This window comes from Ictalurus punctatus, chromosome 24 (assembly GCF_001660625.3).
Source record: "Ictalurus punctatus breed USDA103 chromosome 24, Coco_2.0, whole genome shotgun sequence".
Taxonomy (NCBI): domain Eukaryota; kingdom Metazoa; phylum Chordata; class Actinopteri; order Siluriformes; family Ictaluridae; genus Ictalurus; species Ictalurus punctatus.
This window is the reverse complement of record NC_030439.2, coordinates 19982843-20002190: the sequence shown is the minus strand read 5'-3', so window position 1 is coordinate 20002190 and position 19348 is coordinate 19982843. Positions and strand designations below refer to the sequence as shown.

At 45.5% G+C, this 19348-nt stretch overlaps 1 protein-coding gene across 1 annotated transcript in view; it reads left to right on the top strand.

Annotated features, from left to right (window-relative positions):
* The window catches only part of hdac5 (histone deacetylase 5), a 95096-nt gene that overhangs the window by 8311 nt on the left and 67437 nt on the right, over nucleotides 1-19348 (top strand). Inside the window, exon 2 of the mRNA XM_053675202.1 lies at nucleotides 12274-12508. Within this exon, the coding sequence (XP_053531177.1) occupies nucleotides 12487-12508 (22 nt within the window). The 5' untranslated portion in view covers nucleotides 12274-12486. The remainder of the gene's footprint in view (nucleotides 1-12273; nucleotides 12509-19348) is intronic.

Below are 19348 nucleotides of genomic sequence, written 5' to 3'. Positions count from 1 at the left end.
GGAATAGTTAGCGGGCTAGTAAAGCAGATGTTTAGGGAAAGGAATAGTTAGCGGGCTAGTAAAGCAGATGTTCAGTGAAAGGAATAGTTAGCGGGCTAGTAAAGCAGATGTTCAGTGAAAGGAATAGTTAGCGGGCTAGTAAAGCAGATGTTCAGTGAAAGGAATAGTTAGCGGGCTAGTAAAGCAGATGTTCAGTGAAAGGAATAGTTAGCGGGCTAGTAAAGCAGATGTTCAGTGAAAGGAATAGTTAGCGGGCTAGTAAAGCAGATGTTCAGTGAAAGGAATAGTTAGCGGGCTAGTAAAGCAGATGTTTAGGGAAAGGAATAGTTAGCGGGCTAGTAAAGCAGATGTTCAGTGAAAGGAATAGTTAGCGGGCTAGTAAAGCAGATGTTCAGTGAAAGGAATAGTTAGCGGGCTAGTAAAGCAGATGTTCAGGGAAAGGAATAGTTAGCGGGCTAGTAAAGCAGATGTTCAGGGAAAGGAATAGTTAGCGGGCTAGTAAAGCAGATGTTCAGGGAAAGGAATAGTTAGCGGGCTAGTAAAGCAGATGTTCAGGGAAAGGAATAGTTAGCGGGCTAGTAAAGCAGATGTTCAGGGAAAGGAATAGTTAGCGGGCTAGTAAAGCAGATGTTCAGGGAAAGGAATAGTTAGCGCGCTAGTAAAGCAGATGTTCAGGGAAAGGAATAGTTAGCGGGCTAGTAAAGCAGATGTTCAGGGAAAGGAATAGTTAGCGGGCTAGTAAAGCAGATGTTCAGGGAAAGGAATAGTTAGCGGGCTAGTAAAGCAGATGTTCAGGGAAAGGAATAGTTAGCGGGCTAGTAAAGCAGATGTTCAGTGAAAGGAATAGTTAGCGGGATAGTAAAGCAGATGTTCAGTGAAAGGAATAGTTAGCGGGCTAGTAAAGCAGATGTTGAGGGAAAGGAATAGTTCAGGGCGAAGCTAATTGTCAGCTAAGTTAGCTAACCTATTGCACAAGCTGCCGAAGTGTTTGACAAAAAAGAATGTAAATAATAATTGTATCTTTTTTTAATTTGGTTTTTCTTGAAGACTAAAATGCTAATGAAAACGTTTTATTGTTTCAGTCAGCAGGGTTGCCAAGTCCCCGACTTTTAAGTGATTTTAGGCCACTTTAGACTTCCTGCTGTTTTGTTGTTGTTGTTGTTGTTGTTGTTGTTTCGGATTGGGCGTTTTTCATTCGTTAATTCAATAATAAGTGATTTCTTTCACACAAATTGGCAAGTTAGAGTTTAAAAAAATTAATAAAATGGAAACAGTTAATATTTGGCAACAGTTATCATGATTTTATATTTTCTGCAAGAATTTTTATTTTTTTATTTAATAAATATACAGGTTTGTTATCCTTATACAGTGCTGTGAAAAAGTATTTGCCCCGTCCTGATTTCTTCTGTTTTTGTGTATATCTCATACTAAATTGTTTCAGAAGTTAAAACAAAATCGAAGAAATCGAATACTTTTTCACCGCACTGTCGGATGTAGGTTTGTTACGTTACCGTAAAGAGACATACCTTAGAAGCAGTCTCTAAGGCGGCTGATCTATTTTTGTTTTCTATTGTTTTTATATTGTTTGTCTTTATCTCTTTCTGGAAAGGGGGATTCGCTGAAACCGAAGAGCGAGAAGGAACTGGACAGTATTTATTAATCAGTTTTGTCCGTTTCTGTTTGTGTAACATGCATCAGCGAGCGATGAAAGTGTGTGTGTGTGTGTGTGTGTGTGTGTGTGTGTGTGTGTGTGTGTGTGTGTGTGTGTGTGTGTGTGCGTGTGTTTGTCAGAGGGACTGCAGATCGTTCTGTCTCTGTGTTGTATTATGGAGGACAGTAGGTATGGCAGGAGCCCAAACACACACAAGAGAAAGTGTGTGTGTGTGTGTGTGTGTGTGTGTGTGTGTGTGTGTGTGTTTGTGTGTCCTCCATCAGTCCCCTGAGTCTGCAAAGTCTGCAGTAAACACACACACACACACACACACACACACACACACACACACACACACACACACACACACCACTGCACTGTCCTGCATCGCACTGCAGCAACACAGGAAAAAAAGACATTACAGCCAACACATTGAGCTCCATCTACACACACACACACACACACACACACACACACTTTCTCTAGTGTGTGCTTGGGCTCCTGCCATACCTACTGTCCTCCATAATACAACACAGAGACAGAATGATCTGCAGTCCCTCTGACAAACACACACACACATACACCCACGCGCACACACACACACACACACACACACACACACACACACACACACACACACACACAAAGCACATGAACGGACCAAAAAGAAGTTTGTTCAAGGTGGGCGTGAGAGCAGTCGGATTGCAGGAGGACAGTGGGGGCGTGTCTCTAATTTGCATACTCCTGCATATTCATAGTCCGCAGCATTTTTAATGAGGTACGCATGTATAAGTGTTCTTGTGCCCTTTGTTTTAAGTGTTATTCTTCGTGGATTCGTTTTAAACGGTACAAATCCGCACGTTTCGAGGAATTGCAATGTATTTTAAATACCTAAAGATTTAAGCATCGTGGCTGTTTTATTGAATTGAATTGAATTTATTTATTTATTTTAAGTCTTCTCGTTCAGAAGAGTTTTTTTCTTAGCACGACTCGGTCAGTGCTCCTTCATCCCGCACTGGACGTCCTGGGTTGCTAAGCAGCAGCGGTCACCTGGTTGAGGGACATCATGTCCCACTTTACTCCCCCGAGCTGTATTGTGTATGTACACACACACACACACACACACACAGGAACACTTCCCCTGCGGTGTCCTGCTGTGCAGCGTGAGGTCAAACCGCAGCAGCACTTCAAAGCGGTTCTCTATTTTAATCACGGCTTGCGCGTCATTAGGATAACGCCGGCCCGAGTTTTCCGGCCCGAGCTGAGCGACGCTTAAACACATCTTAAATACCCCTTTAGTAACGAGACATCCCATAATTCCTGCCAGCGGCTTTTCACCAGCCAGCCTGTGGGGTTACGCTTCAAACTGCACGGCGGAGCGCAGTGTATAACTGTACGTTCAGCTAAAACGTGTCATTATCACCGGAACACACACACCCGCACACACACACACACACACACACACAGCTGCATTTATAAAGGACAATAAACATGTTATTAATAATCACTTTTTTGATAGTCATGTTATTAATATTCTTGTTTTTAATAAGCGTTTTATTAACACTCGTTAATAGTCAAGTAATTATTCATCCCTGATGGTTGTGTTTATTTATGTTTAAATTGATACGCCGCGTTATGATCGGTCACATCACTGCGAGTGATTTTATTAATAGTAAAGTCATTGATAGCCGTGTTATGATATGAATAGTCACGTTCTCGATAGTTACGTTCTTAACAGCCATGTCCTTAAAGCTCAGGGTTTTAATACTGTTATTAATACTCATGTCATTAATAGTAACGTTTTATTCATAGTAATGTTATTGATAGTCGTGTCTTTTATATACGTCGTTAGCAGTCACTTCACGTTATCCAGTTCGCTGTGTTATTAATAATCACGCTGTCAATGGTCATGGTAATAGAATATTTCTGTTCTGGAACCGTGATGATGTTCTTACGAAAGAGTTCCAGAACTACTGTGTAGTTCTTGTTCAGGGGAGTTCTGGAACTGTGTAGTTCCTGTTCAAACGAGTCCAGGAACTGTGTAGTTCCTGTTCTGTAACAGTGAATTTCCTGTTCTGTAACTGTTTAGTTCCTGTTCTGTATCTGTGTAGTTCCTGTTCTGTAACTGTGTAGTTCCTTTTGAGGTGAGTTCAGGAACTGTGTAGTTCCTGTTCTGTAACTGTGTAGTTCCTGTTGAGGCGAGTCTAGGAACTGTGTAGTTCCTGTTCTGTAACTGTGTAGTTCCTGTTGAGGCGAGTCTAGGAACTGTGTAGTTCCTGTTCTGTAACTGTGTAGTTCCTGTTGAGGTGAGTCTAGGAACTGTGTAGTTCCTGTTCTGTAACTGTGTAGTTCCTCTTGAGGCGAGTCCAGGAACTGTGTAGTTCCTTTTGAGGTGATTTCAGGAACTGTGTAGTTCCTGTTCTGTAACTGTGTAGTTCCTGTTCTGTAACTGTGTAGTTCCTGTTCTGTAACTGTGTAGTTCCTGTTCTGTATCTGTGTAGTTCCTGTTCTGTATCTGTGTAGTTCCTGTTCTGTAACTGTGTAGTTCCTGTTCTGTATCTGTGTAGTTCCTGTTCTGTATCTGTGTAGTTCCTGTTCTGTAACTGTGTAGTTCCTGTTCTGTATCTGTGTAGTTCCTGTTCTGTAACTGTGTAGTTCCTTTTGAGGTGAGTTCAGGAACTGTGTAGTTCCTGTTCTGTAACTGTGTAGTTCCTGTTGAGGCGAGTCTAGGAACTGTGTAGTTCCTGTTCTGTAACTGTGTAGTTCCTTTTGAGGTGAGTTCAGGAACTGTGTAGTTCCTGTTCTGTAACTGTGTAGTTCCTGTTGAGGTGAGTTCAGGAACTGTGTAGTTCCTGTTCTGTAACAGTGAATTCCTTGTTCAGTAGCGTTCAGGAACTGTGTAGTTCTTGTTCAGGTTAGTTGTGGGACCTTTCGTTGTCTCAGAAGGTTCTGGAACACAGCTGTTTGAATATAGTCCACACTACTGTTTAGCAAGTTAGCAAATTGATGTTGGGTATCTAAGCATTTAGCAGCCTGGTTACCATGACAACAGGCCACTGTTTGTGACCATAGTTACCATGTATTTTATCATGCTATTTTTTTTTTTCTTCATTATTGCAGTATTTTTAGATGTAGCCATGGAGAATCTGGAGCTCACATCATTTGTAAAATAAATAAATAAATGAATCCATCTTTAAACCTCATTTCCTCCTGAGCCGAGTGCAGACTCGGAATTTACGCCGGTTCTCTGTAGACTTTCTTATACAGGACAAAAACCCGGCATGTGAAGCTGCTCCTGATGCAGTCAGCGTTTCAGTACCAGCTTCAGGAATGTAAAAAGTGTCTCATGCTGCGCCGTTCCTCCGGCGTTCCTCTGGTGTTCATAACGCTCTGCGATTGTCCATCTGGACGCCGCTCCGCTGAGTCACTCCATCTACAGACCGACTGCAGACGCAACACGTCCCTCCTGCTGCGTCACTGTCCGGCTTCAGCACCGAGAGGGACGTGAAGCAGACGTGGACTGAAAGACACACACATGCTCATCTCCCACGTTCACATCTGCCGAGTTCTCTCGCGGTTTGACGATCCGTTCTCGTCCTGAATTTTAATAAAAGTAATATCTGAGATATGACCAGTCATAAGATCGTCACTCAGTAAACTCGGTAATTGTTGCTTCTGAAAAGTGTGTGCACTTTTACATGACGGGAAGATTGTAATATTCGAAGGAAAAAAAATGGCAAAGAGTCGTTTGGGATCTGGTGAGTCGACTCGTATTGGTGAGTCGAATCAAACTAATCGACTCATTGAAACCCGCTCGGTAAACTCAATAGCTGTTGCTTCTTGTAAATATATAAACATATTACAGGGAATGTGCGCACTTTGACATGACAGGAAGATCGTAATATTAAATGTCATGCTCTGTAAAAATTCAAAAAAATATCAGTGAGTCATTTGGGAGCTGAAAGAGTCAAGTCAGATTGGTGAACTGAGTCAAATGATTTGAATCCCTGGAACAAGGCGGAATTTCCATCGCTTGTGTGAACGCAGGCCGACGACAGGCTCGTCCGTTATTTAACTGGTTTTACCTACAACTTAGAGACGGCACGGATCCGATACCTGGTATCGGACATCGCAGAAAACGTATTGGACGTCGGATCCTGTAAGAAAACTGCAGAAGATTGGATGCGGATTTGGAAAAGAAACGCGTTTCTGGAACTGGAAATATTTACATATGGAAAAACTTGACCGTCTCTTTGATTAGATTAGATTAGATTGCTTTTATTCTATTTATTCTTTATGTTGTTTATTGTGTTTACGGTGTTGGTTTACTCAAAGTCATTCTTCACCTTCATCACGTAAACGTGAACGTGGTCGTGAAGTGATCAGTTCTGTGTTTTTGAGGAAGCCGTGAGGAAATGGAAATGCGAAGGCATGACGTTAGCGCGGTCCTATAACGTCACTAGAACCGTTCGTTTGCGTCCAAACCGCGACCGACGAGGGCGCGCCGGTCATCGGTTCGACATCGGCGGGAGTCCACGACTGAAATGAACGAAACAGATCCATCACAAGAGCAGGTCCGGATAATCCCGGGCCGGGCCGGGCTCGGGCCAACGCGGACGTTTTCACCTCACCGTGTTTACACGGCTCCTCGTTCTGCCCGTGTTCGAATATAAAAGCATGCGCCCGGATCCGTCCATCACGTCGTTACTTTTCCTCTTTTATTACCCGGGCCGCTGACTCGCGCTGGGCTTTGGGAATCTTCATTATCAGACCCTGAGGTAATAATCTCCTGCGTGGTGTTCCTAATCAGATTGAGATTTACAACAGTGACTAAACCGCACAAGTCCAGTAGACGTTGCTCCGCACGGCCCGGTTCCGTCCAGATATTTTCGCATTGTGTTTTGTTTTTTTTAACGTGGTTTAAACTGACAGTGCTGACACGTTCTTTTCCCGCAGTGACGTGGTCGCGTATGTCGTGTTAAACGCACTCCATTTTAATCACCTACGCCGTAGCTTCCGTTGTAATCGCTGTTTATTCTCCCAATCTCTGGATTATTTTTCTCCCCTCTCGCCTTGATGTGAGGATGTTAACTACCGATGGCGTGACATCAAAGTTAAAAGGAAAAAAAAAACTATCTCTGTATGTAAACATTTCTTCTCTAAATCCAACTCCAGTGTTCCCAGTTCCCAAAATTCCCTGTTCCTGGTTTAATATGTTCCCAGTTTCCTATGTTCCCATTGGCCTGTGTTTCCCATTCCTTACGTTGCCAGTTTCCTAAAATTCCCCATTTTCGATGTCCCAGTTTAATATGTACTCTGTTCTCGATGTTCCAGTTTAATATGTACTCGGTTCTCGATGTTCCGGTTTAATATGTACTCAGTTCTCGATGTTCCCAGTTTGATATGTACTCAGTTCTCGATGTTCCAGTTTGATATGTACTCAGTTCTCGATGTTCCAGTTTGATATGTACTCAGTTCTCGATGTTCCAGTTTGATATGTACTCAGTTCTCGATGTTCCAGTTTAATATGTACTCAGTTCTTTATGTTCCGGTTTGATATGTACTCGGTTCTCGATGTTCCAGTTTAATATGTACTCGGTTCTCGATGTTCCAGTTTGATATGTACTCAGTTCTCGATGTTCCAGTTTGATATGTACTCAGTTCTTTATGTTCCGGTTTGATATGTACTCAGTTCTCGATGTTCCAGTTTGATATGTACTCTGTTCTCGATGTTCCGGTTTAATATGTACTCAGTTCTTTATGTTCCGGTTTGATATGTACTCGGTTCTCGATGTTCCAGTTTAATATGTACTCGGTTCTCGATGTTCCAGTTTGATATGTACTCTGTTCTCGATGTTCCGGTTTGATATGTACTCGGTTCTCGATGTTCCAGTTTGATATGTACTCTGTTCTCGATGTTCCGGTTTGATATGTACTCGGTTCTCGATGTTCCAGTTTAATATGTACTCGGTTCTCGATGTTCCGGTTTGATATGTACTCGGTTCTCGATGTTCCAGTTTAATATGTACTCGGTTCTCGATGTTCCAGTTTGATATGTACTCGGTTCTCGTTCCAGTTTGATATGTACTCGGTTCTTTATGTTCCAGTTTGATATGTACTCGGTTCTCGATGTTCCGGTTTGATATGTACTCGGTTCTCGATGTTCCGGTTTAATATGTACTCGGTTCTCGATGTTCCGGTTTAATATGTACTCGGTTCTCGATGTTCCGGTTTAATATGTACTCAGTTCTCGATGTTCCAGTTTGATATGTACTCAGTTCTCGATGTTCCAGTTTGATATGTACTCAGTTCTCGATGTTCCGGTTTGATATGTACTCGGTTCTCGATGTTCCGGTTTAATATGTACTCGGTTCTCGATGTTCCGGTTTAATATGTACTCGGTTCTCGATGTTCCGGTTTAATATGTACTCAGTTCTCGATGTTCCGGTTTGATATGTACTCGGTTCTTTATGTTCCCAGTTTGATATGTACTCAGTTCTCGATGTTCCAGTTTGATATGTACTCAGTTCTCGATGTTCCAGTTTAATATGTACTCGGTTCTTGATGTTCCAGTTTAATATGTACTCGGTTCTCGATGTTCCAGTTTGATATGTACTCAGTTCTCGATGTTCCAGTTTGATATGTACTCAGTTCTCGATGTTCCAGTTTGATATGTACTCAGTTCTCGATGTTCCAGTTTGATATGTACTCAGTTCTCGATGTTCCAGTTTAATATGTACTCAGTTCTTTATGTTCCAGTTTAATATGTACTCGGTTCTCGATGTTCCAGTTTGATATGTACTCAGTTCTCGATGTTCCAGTTTGATATGTACTCAGTTCTCGATGTTCCAGTTTGATATGTACTCGGTTCTCGATGTTCCAGTTTAATATGTACTCGGTTCTCGATGTTCCAGTTTGATATGTACTCGGTTCTCGATGTTCCAGTTTGATATGTACTCGGTTCTCGATGTTCCAGTTTAATATGTACTCGGTTCTCGTTCCAGTTTGATATGTACTCGGTTCTTTATGTTCCAGTTTGATATGTACTCGGTTCTCGATGTTCCGGTTTGATATGTACTCGGTTCTCGATGTTCCGGTTTGATATGTACTCGGTTCTCGATGTTCCAGTTTAATATGTACTCGGTTCTCGATGTTCCAGTTTGATATGTACTCGGTTCTCGATGTTCCAGTTTGATATGTACTCAGTTCTTTATGTTCCGGTTTGATATGTACTCAGTTCTCGATGTTCCAGTTTGATATGTACTCTGTTCTCGATGTTCCGGTTTGATATGTACTCGGTTCTCGATGTTCCAGTTTAATATGTACTCGGTTCTCGATGTTCCAGTTTGATATGTACTCGGTTCTCGATGTTCCAGTTTGATATGTACTCGGTTCTCGATGTTCCAGTTTGATATGTACTCGGTTCTCGTTCCAGTTTGATATGTACTCGGTTCTTTATGTTCCAGTTTGATATGTACTCGGTTCTCGATGTTCCGGTTTGATATGTACTCGGTTCTCGATGTTCCGGTTTAATATGTACTCGGTTCTCGATGTTCCGGTTTAATATGTACTCGGTTCTCGATGTTCCGGTTTAATATGTACTCGGTTCTCGATGTTCCCAGTTTGATATGTACTCAGTTCTCGATGTTCCAGTTTGATATGTACTCAGTTCTCGATGTTCCAGTTTGATATGTACTCAGTTCTCGATGTTCCAGTTTGATATGTACTCAGTTCTCGATGTTCCAGTTTGATATGTACTCAGTTCTCGATGTTCCGGTTTGATATGTACTCGGTTCTCGATGTTCCGGTTTAATATGTACTCGGTTCTCGATGTTCCGGTTTAATATGTACTCGGTTCTCGATGTTCCGGTTTAATATGTACTCAGTTCTCGATGTTCCGGTTTAATATGTACTCGGTTCTCGATGTTCCGGTTTAATATGTACTCAGTTCTCGATGTTCCCAGTTTGATATGTACTCAGTTCTCGATGTTCCAGTTTGATATGTACTCAGTTCTCGATGTTCCAGTTTGATATGTACTCAGTTCTCGATGTTCCAGTTTGATATGTACTCAGTTCTCGATGTTCCAGTTTGATATGTACTCAGTTCTCGATGTTCCAGTTTGATATGTACTCGGTTCTCGATGTTCCGGTTTGATATGTACTCGGTTCTCGATGTTCCCAGTTGCCTATATTCCCAAATCTCTATGGTCCCAGTTCCCAGTAAGCCCAGTTCCATATGTTTCCAGTTTGTCTGTCCGCAGTGTCACGTGTTCTCCGTGTTCTCCGTGTTCTCCGTGTTCTCCGTGTTCTCGGGTCGCTCTGTGAACACGCTCGGTGTTTTGGGAGCTTTCAGGTTTCTGATTTCTTTTCTTTTTTTTCTTTTTTCTTTTTTTCTTTCTCAATTTCAGCCTCAAAAAACTCCAAAATTGCAAGAAAGTTTCTGAGCCGTTTGTCCAGATCGTTAAAATCTCCTCGGTTCTGGGAATAAGCCGAGTCGGATGGAGAGCCTTGAACAATGTGGAGTTATTTGTGACTCGGAGCAGTGGAAGTGGAAGCGCGAGGTTAGCAGGCAGTCGGTCAATGGCAGGAACTTCCCCGTTTTTAGGGCAGGAAGTGTTGTGATTGAGCCGACATAACGGACCCTGGAGTTACTTCCTGTGTGTGTGTGTGTGTGTGTGTGTGTGTGTGTGTGTGTGTGTGTGTGTGTGCAGTTACACACCGTGTCCAGCAGGTGAGGACAGAGGACACTGAGGGAGAGGAGACGAAATGGACTGAATTGAATCCCCAATTATATATATAGTGTCTTATATTTCCAGTTCCCTTTGTTCCCATTTCTCTACGCCTGCAGGTTCTTATGTCATCAGTTCCCAGTGTTCCCAGTACCCAGTTCCCAGCTCTCTGTGTTCCCAGAGTTCCCAGTTCTCTATGTTCCAAGTTCCCAATATTATAAGTTCCACATGTTCCCCGTTTCACACGTACTCAGTCCTCTTTGTTTCCAATTCCCAAACTTCCCAATTCCCAGTAGTCTCACATCCCTGTCTTCCCAGTTCCCTGTTACATTTCCTTATGTTTCCCGTCTCCTGTGTACCCAGTTCCCTATATTCCCAGTTCCCTATATAACCATTTCCACGTGTTGTCAGTTTCCTGTGTTACTAGTTCCTTATGTACCCTGTGTCCAGTTCCCCATATTCCCAGTTCCCCATATTCCCAGTTCCCCATATTCCCAGTTCCCCATATTCCCAGTTCCCCATATTCCCAGTTCCCCATATTCCCAGTTCACTATGCTAATCTTCATGCATTTATTATTACGGACTTGTTTTTTATTCGGGAGATGTTTTTTGATCTACATGACTCACTTCTTTCACTTGAACTGTTAGAGAAGAAGCGCCTCAGACCGAATATTCCGGCTCACTCGCACCCGCACGTCCTTTCGCATAACGACGACCAGCGAGCGAGTAAATGTAAATGTCAGGGGTGTTGTTTTTTCTGCCACACAGAAACGTCTGTAATTTATTTCTTTATTATAATTATAATTTTTTTTGTCTCTCCGGCACGCCGTTTCAGGAGTTCACGTCCGAGCCTGCCGTCTGTTCCGCAGCAGGATCCGCTCTCGATCAGACCGACGCGTCGGCCGTTCAAACGAGACGCCGGTCTACGAGCGCGCCCCTCGCGCTGCTCCCGAGGCCGAGGCCGTCGGGAGTCTGGCGGGCAGCGTGGGTAAGGTAGTGCGTGCAGGCGCTGCTAGGCAGCGTGGGTATTCTAGCGCGGCGGTCTCAGCAGAGAGCCGGGGCTGCATGACTCATCCCATTAACGGCTCTCTGGCTGCTTTCAGGCGGAGGCGAACCTGCTACACCTCCTCACTACAGAGAGAGTCTCTCTCACTCCTCCTCTCACTCCGATCCTGCCCGGCCGATCTGACGGAGGAGGAGAACCGTCTCCCGTCTCCGATCGAGAACCGCAGAACAAGTCGAGCGGGATATCCGCCGAGGGAACGCCGCGGGATGCAAGAATGAAACCAGTTGTGACGCGCGCAGGTTTTTTAGATTCAGGGCGTGTTGTTATTTTTTTACGTATGGAAGGAGTCTCCAGCGTCAGTGCTTCGTAACCGTCAGAGGTAACGCTCTAACGTTAAGTTTTCTGACATCTTCAGCACAGAGGAGATTCTTGCGCTTCTTTGCGGTTTCGTAAGCGGTGTTTTTTTTTTTTTGTGTGTGTGTGGATGTTTGTCTTCGTTAGACGTAGCTAAAAATGGATAACGGTACGTGTCGGTATTTAATAAATATAAAACTGGGGAAGTCATCAGCTTCAGGTTTTGACTTAAGTCACTCACGCGGCCACTGATTATTTTCCTGGAACAGCATGGCACGAAGCGGTGTGTTCCTCGCTTAACGTGCATGATGTGCATAGCAACGGTATCTAGGCATGGGCGGAGCCTCGGATCAGTCAGTTAGCCCTGAGAATTGTCCTTCCGTCCGTCCTTTTGACCCGGACCGACGTACCGCTTTCCAGTTAATTCGGAAGAACTCCCGTCGCGTCCTCAGCTATATATATGTATGTGTATATATGTGTATGTATAATTGACTAAACCGGAACTTCCTGTTTCTTCTGTGGTTTTTTCGCAGCGTGTGATCACCACAGTCGCTCTACTCAGATCTGCAGTCATGGCTGACAGTGAGGATCCGCTCTAGAACCGCTTGCCTTCCAGAATCTCGTGGAAACACACACACACACACACACACACACACACACACACACGGAGTCACACACACTCCCTCCGGAGGTCGTCTTCACCCGCCTAAGGACGGACGCGTGGAGCCAGAGGGGACGTGAGATCCATGAATTCATCCAGCACTCCAGGTGAGGCTCTTTTCAGCTGCCGGTTCCTGTCACAAACTCATCGCTGCTTTAAAACGGTTCAAAAAAAAACCCCATTCAAGCGCGCGGTGAAAAGATTGAAACCAGGAGGATCCCGTAGTCGCACCCTGGTGCACGCCGCAGTCCCGCTTACTCCGGAGAACCCCTTCGGTAGGTGTTTAACCTGGTGATGTACCGCAGTAAGTCCAGTGATGATAAAAACACAACTCGGCGTAGTTACAGTATTACTGCACGCTGCAAGATATATATTTATATATATACCGTAATCTATAACGAAATAAATAAATACCGGCAAATTATATTTATAACTCGAAGTTTTTTTCTCGAGGGTTTTCTGGAGAAAGTCCACAGATCTTGTTCTTATGCTCAGTTTTTTTTGTGTGTGTGTTTTTTTTTTTTTTTTTTGTGATCGTTGCGGCCAAAAACGCTCGAATTTGTGTTTATATATTTTTTAAAAATTACTATTTTTCATTTTTATTAACTCATTAAAAATTTTTTTTTTTAATTTCTGGAGCTACTTGAATCTTTCACGGCGACGTCTGCTGCTAAGCGAGATCTTTCGGCCGTACTCCGATGTGAGAGGACTCGTCGTGCTGCGACGCCGTCACGCGTCTCCGCCCCCGCGGCGATTCAGGACCGCGGATACCGCCACGTTTCCTTGATCTAGCGTCAACGCCGGTGACGTCCCGGACGGACTGCCTTACTATGTAAAGTTTCGATTTCTGTTTATACGGTCACGTATTCGACTTTTATCCTGCAGAGTGACGTCACGTCACGTCACGTCACGTCCGGTCCCGCCCCCTCTCTCCGAGGTCTCGCTACAGATCTGTAGACTTGTATTTTCTCTCGTCTCCGTTCACTCGTTCGTTAAACGCGTCCATAATCGAGTATCCGCGACGCGCGTCGGTGATCTGTCGGTTACTGCGGCGTGTTCCGATATTTCTCTGTGATGATGTCACGGGTGGGCGTGGCTGGCGCAGGAGTTAACACGTAACGCTCAACAGGCTTCAGTTCTTTGTATGTGTAGTCTGAAGTTGTTCAGTTATTTATTCTGCTCTGTCATGATGATAACGATGAAGACCGACGCGCGAGTCGTTCAGGACGGACTTTTCCTCCGATATCGGTTGTGTCCCAAATCTGTAAACTGTGACGTGGGTTTCTTTTATTCGTGTTAGCTTTAGCGCCTCCGAACGCTGTGTATAGATGGTTTTTGCGGTATTAATAACATCTCGCCGCTCCACCTTTCCCTGTTTTCTGCCCCGTGTGTCCATTTCTGATTCACTTGTTCATTCAGCCACTCCAAGCACATATATATAAACACACACACACACACACACACACACACACACACACACTCCTCCTTCACTCCACTCCTCCCTTCTCTGCGGTTTATAATTAGAAGCGGTGACGGCCATGCAGACCTTTTCTAACCTCCCGTCCCTCCTCTGACGTCGGCGAGTGTCACTGTTTGCCGTGGCAACCCTGCGCTTCACTCCTCCGCTGCCCCGAGGGCCGAATGCTCATTGGGCTGCTCGGCCCGGCTGACGCCACTTAGGGTGTGTGAGTGTGTGTGAGTGAGTGCGTGTGTGTGTGTGAGCGCGTGTGAGTGAGTGCGTGTGTGTGAGTGAGTGCGTGTGTGTGTGTGAGCGCGTGTGAGTGAGTGCTTGTGTTTGTGTGTGAGCGCGCGTGTGTGTGTGAGCGCGCATGTGTGTGTGAGCGCGCGTGTGTGTGTGTGAGCGCGTGCGTGTGTGTGAGCGCGTGTGTGTTCTCTGGTATGACATTTTGTCGCATGCACAAACCATCAGGTCAGTTAAGGGTTGTGTGCCACCAGCTTCATAATTATTGGCGCCCTTCGGTAAAACCTTTGCGGTTGATTCGCGTAATCTGACATTGAAAATAGAAAACCCTCCTCTAAACTCATTCTAATCCAAAAAGTATTTTTCACAATTATTGGCACCCCCGCCCATACGATCGGAGCCTGTGTTCAGCTTCGTGGGTCGCTGTTTGACGTGCGCTGTGACGCCAACAGCGAGGCGATGCCGGATCAAACGATTCGGATGTTAATCAGAAAACCATTCGGAACGAAGCAGATCCGCAGTTTGCCCGCGCTCCCCGTGCTGCGGCGTACCCCGTGCTCTCGGTACCTCCGGGTACTCCGGTTTCCTCCCCCGGTCTAAAGACTTGCACGGTAGGCTGATTGGCGTGTCGAAAAGGGTCCGTAGTGTACGAATGAGGGTGTACCCCGTCGTGTACCCCATGCTGGTCGCTCAGTGGTTAAGATATCGGACTACTGATTGGAAGGTCGTGAGTTCAAGCCCCAGCGCTTGCCACTCCTGGGCCCTTGAGCAAGGCCCTTGACCCTCATATGCTTAATTGTATAAATAACATGAATGGGAAGGGCGTCTGCCAAAATGTCGTAAATGTTGCACAGAAAATAAAACGACAAAAACAAAAGAAAGATGTTGGATAGACACCGCGTGTGCCTCGCAGGAACAGGTCCCGTGTGCTGGGGACTGTTAAAGCATGTAAGAGTTGCTTGGCGGGACTTCCCTTCAGTCTGAGGTGCAGCGGTATGGTCTGAAGTATCAGGGGACCAAACAAACAACCCCCTTTAATATGTGTTTATATGTGTGTGTGTGTATATATATACACACACACACACACACACACACACACATCTAAAGCCTGTTTTATTAGACTAGTCGACCGCTGATAAACAGAAGTCTTGAAGCGGTTGGGCGAGACCTACATGTTGTTCGTCGTGTGAAGTTTGTGAGTAGCGAGAAGCGGTTTCATTCGGCCTCGTCCCAAACGGCACCCTTAAAGTCTGCACTGCGGCGACGTCTCGACCGATTTAACCGTCTCATATCGGGGGCAATCTTACAAACGTCTCACTCGCCGCTTCCTCGGTGACAACAGGCCGAGAAATCCGCAGTGCCGGTCCGGAGCGCTTTTTAATTCCGAAACCAAAGTGATCAGGGGAAAGGGTGCGTCGTAAATTTGCATATTCATGCATATTCGTGGATGATGCGTCGATTCTGATCGAGGGTTAAAGTGTACCGTCGGGGCGTTCCTAGACCACTTTTTGTTTAGCAGTTTTCGGTGTTGTGGGCCTCTCCATACACGATATGACCAAAAGTATGTGCGCCCCTGACCATCACACCTATATGAGGTTCTTCCCCAAACTGTTACCACAAAGTTTTGAAGCACACGGTCGCGTAGAACGTCTTCGTACGCTGTAGCTTTACGATTTCCCTGAGGACTAAGAGGAGCGAACACTGTTCCAGCGTCACGATACCCGTGTACACAAACCGAGCTCCGTGAAGACGCGGTGTGTGACGGGTGGAGGAAGGTAGAAGATCTCGAGTGTCCTGTACAGAGTCCTGAACTCAATCCCACGGAACACCTCTGGGATGAACCGGAACTGGAGTCTCCTCACACCAACATCAGCGCCCGACCTCGACCTCACGAACGCTCTCGTAGCTGAACGAACACAAATCCCCACAAGCCACGCCCTTAAATCTAACAGAACGCCTTCCCAGAAGACAGAGTGGAGCGCATTCTTGTGTGATGGTGTGATGGTTAGGTGTCCACATACTTTTGGTGGCGTAGTGCGTGTTATCGGGGTGTGGAATTGAAATGAAGTTCGTATTCAGATCGTGGTGGTGATTCGGTTGGAGGACCAAGTCGATCGTGTCGCACTGGCACGCTAACGTGTTAGTCGAATTGCGAGGAAGCGGAGCGGCGAGTGGATTTTCGGAGCGAACGACCCGGACGCCTGCCTGTAGCGAGGAGGAACGCGGAACTGGGATAAATAAGAATCGGATAAACTGCGAGTGACGGATGTGTTTGCAGAAGCGCTTTCTTTAGAGCGCTGCGGGGAGCTCGGCTTCTCCTTCCAGGTTGCCGTCATTATGTGCCTGTGTTAATATTTGAGTCGGGGAAATAAATAAGTAAAAGTGTGTGTGTGTGTGTGTGTGTGTGTGTGTGTGTGTCTGTGTGTGTGTGTTATCTACCCAGGCAGAGCGATGCAGCTGGTGCTGTGCGGCAGATGACTCATCGCCCTGCTCTGTTTGAGAAGAAAGAATCACTACTGTATGTTTCCTGTGTGTGTGTGTGGGTGGGTGTGTGTGGGTGTGTGTGTGTGGGGGTGTGTATGTGTGTGTGTGTGTGTGTGTGTGTGTGAGCACGTAAACCTGCACTTGGGATGCGAGTTCTTCTGTCTATACTTTGATGAGTCATCACATGATTAAAAAGCTTGTGTGTGTGTGTGTGTGTGTGTGTGTAGTGCTGATGCACGTCTTGATGAGGACGGCGTTTAACACGTGGCCGGTTGGCGTGCAGTGAGGCGTCGGAGACGGCGTTGGAGATAAGCACAGAGGGGAAAGAAGTTGACACCACGCAGCCAGCTGACGCTTTCGCTTCGTTTTAGACGCGGTCGGTAGAGGCACACGTTATTTCTGGACCTGATTGTACATGCTAATTGGTTCTGGTGAACCTGAGAAGTGTTGTGTTGTGATGACGTGACGTTTTACTGACGCGCCCGTCCAGGTTGACCTGTGGAGCCGGAGGAGGTGTGGCTCCCCATTCAGCTACTGAATGGGGCGTGGCCTGTTTGCGTCAGTGCGACGTCACGACGAAAGAGGTGCGGCCTTTGTGTCTGTCACAGTGAGGGAAGTGGGTGTGGCCTGTACGTCTGTCAGTGTTACTTCCAGTGAAGGAGGCGTGGCCTGTGTGTCTGTCAGAGCCACTGACGGAGGTGTGGCTTATGTGTCGGTCATTGTTACTTCCAGTGAAGAAGGTGTGGCCTTGGTGTCTATCAGTGTTAGTACCGGTTAGGGAGGTGTGGTCTGTGTACCCTTCATACCTGCTGAAGGGGGTGTGGCCTATTTGTCTGTTAGTGTCAAGTTTCAGTGAAGGAGGCATGGCCTGTGTATGTGTCAGTCAGAGTGAAGGAAGTGTGGCCTCTGTGTCTGTCAGTCACAGTGAAGGAGGTGTGGCCTATATGTCTAAGTCACAGTGAAGGAGGTGTGGCCTATATGTCTGTCAGTCACAGTGAAGGAGGTGTGGCCTATATGTCTAAGTCACAGTGAAGGAGGTGTGGCCTATATGTCTGTCAGTCACAGTGAAGGAGGTGTGGCCTATATGTCTCAGTCACAGTGAAGGAGGTGTGGCCTATATGTCTGAGTCACAGTGAAGGAGGTGTGGCCTATATCTCTGAGTCACAGTGAAGGAGGTGTGGCCTATATGTCTGTCAATCACAGTGAAGGAGGTGTGGCCTATATGTCGGAGTCACAGTGAAGGAGGTGTGGCCTATATGTCGGCATCACAGTGAAGGAGGTGTGGCCTATATGTCTGTCAGTCACAGTGAAGGAGGTGTGGCCTATATGTCGGAGTCACAGTGAAGGAGGTGTGGCCTATATGTCGCAGTCACAGTGAAGGAGGCGTGGCTCCTGTTCCACTTTTTCCTGATTAAATTAAATCTCGAATCGGCACGAAATCGTGTCACATTTGCTCATTTCCTGCTTTACAAACACATCCTTTATACATCAGTCTCTTTCATGCTAATGAGCTAATTAGCCCAAGCTGACCGTTCGAAATCTCAGCCTAATTCCTCTTCAGAAATCAATAAGAAATGCAGAAATTAATTAGCAGATCTTCTTCTTCTCAGAGACTGCGTGGATGACAATAACAACCATAATGAATACTACTTTTTTACTTCTCTGGCCAAATTAAAACAGTGGGTTTGTCCCTCCGAGGATTTGTTAAAGCAGTCCGAGTGGGCGATCACGCATTCTCTCACACACACACACACACACACACACACACACACACACACACACACACACACACAATAGTGATGTCTTTGTTTTGTTTTGCTGTTTGTGGACTTGTGCTGGTGTCCCTGTAGAACTCATGGAGGAACATATCAGTGACGCCGGGACAAATACTACATTCAGATGTCTTTCTGCACTTCCCATTTTAAACACATTAAGTACACAGTGTCCTGCATTAATATTGGCACCCTTTGGTAAATATGAGTAAAGAAGGCTGTGGAAAATTGTCTTCATTGTTTAACCTTTTGATCTTTTGTTCAGAAAATTCACAAAAATACTCTGATCTCATGGATGTCGAACAATTACAAACACAACACAGGATTATAACAACAAAAAAATCTTTGTTAAATATAGGTGTGCAACAATTATTGGCACCCTTTGAGTCAGTACTTTGTGCTAGCTCGCTTTGACAAGGTAACAGCTCTGAGTCTCCTATAACACTGATGAGGTTGGAGAAGACATGGCGAGGGATCTGAGAGCGTTCCTCCGTACAGAATCTCTCCAGATCCTTCACATTTCAGGTTCACGCTGGTGGACTCTCCTCTTCAGTTCACCCCACAGGTGTTCTATGGGGTTCAGGTCAGGGGACTGGGAGGGTCAGGGCAGGACCTTGATTTTGTGGTCAGTGAACCATTTCTGTGTTGATTCTGATGATGTTTTGGACCCAGACCCAAAACATTAAAGATCCTCCTCCATATTTAACCGTGGACATGAGGGACTTTTCCATATGGCTACCTCTCTGTGTGCTCCAAAACCACCTCTGTGTTTATTACCAAAAAGCTCTATTCTGGTTTCATCTGACCGTAGAACCCGATCCATTTGAAGTTCCAGTAGTGTCTGCACACTGAAGACGCTCGAGTGTGTTTTTGGATGAGAGTAGAGGCTTTTTTCTTGAACCCCTTCCAAACAGCTTGTGGTGATGTCGGTGACTTCAGATTGTAGTTGTGGAGACTTTCTGACCCCAAGACACGACTAACATCTGCAG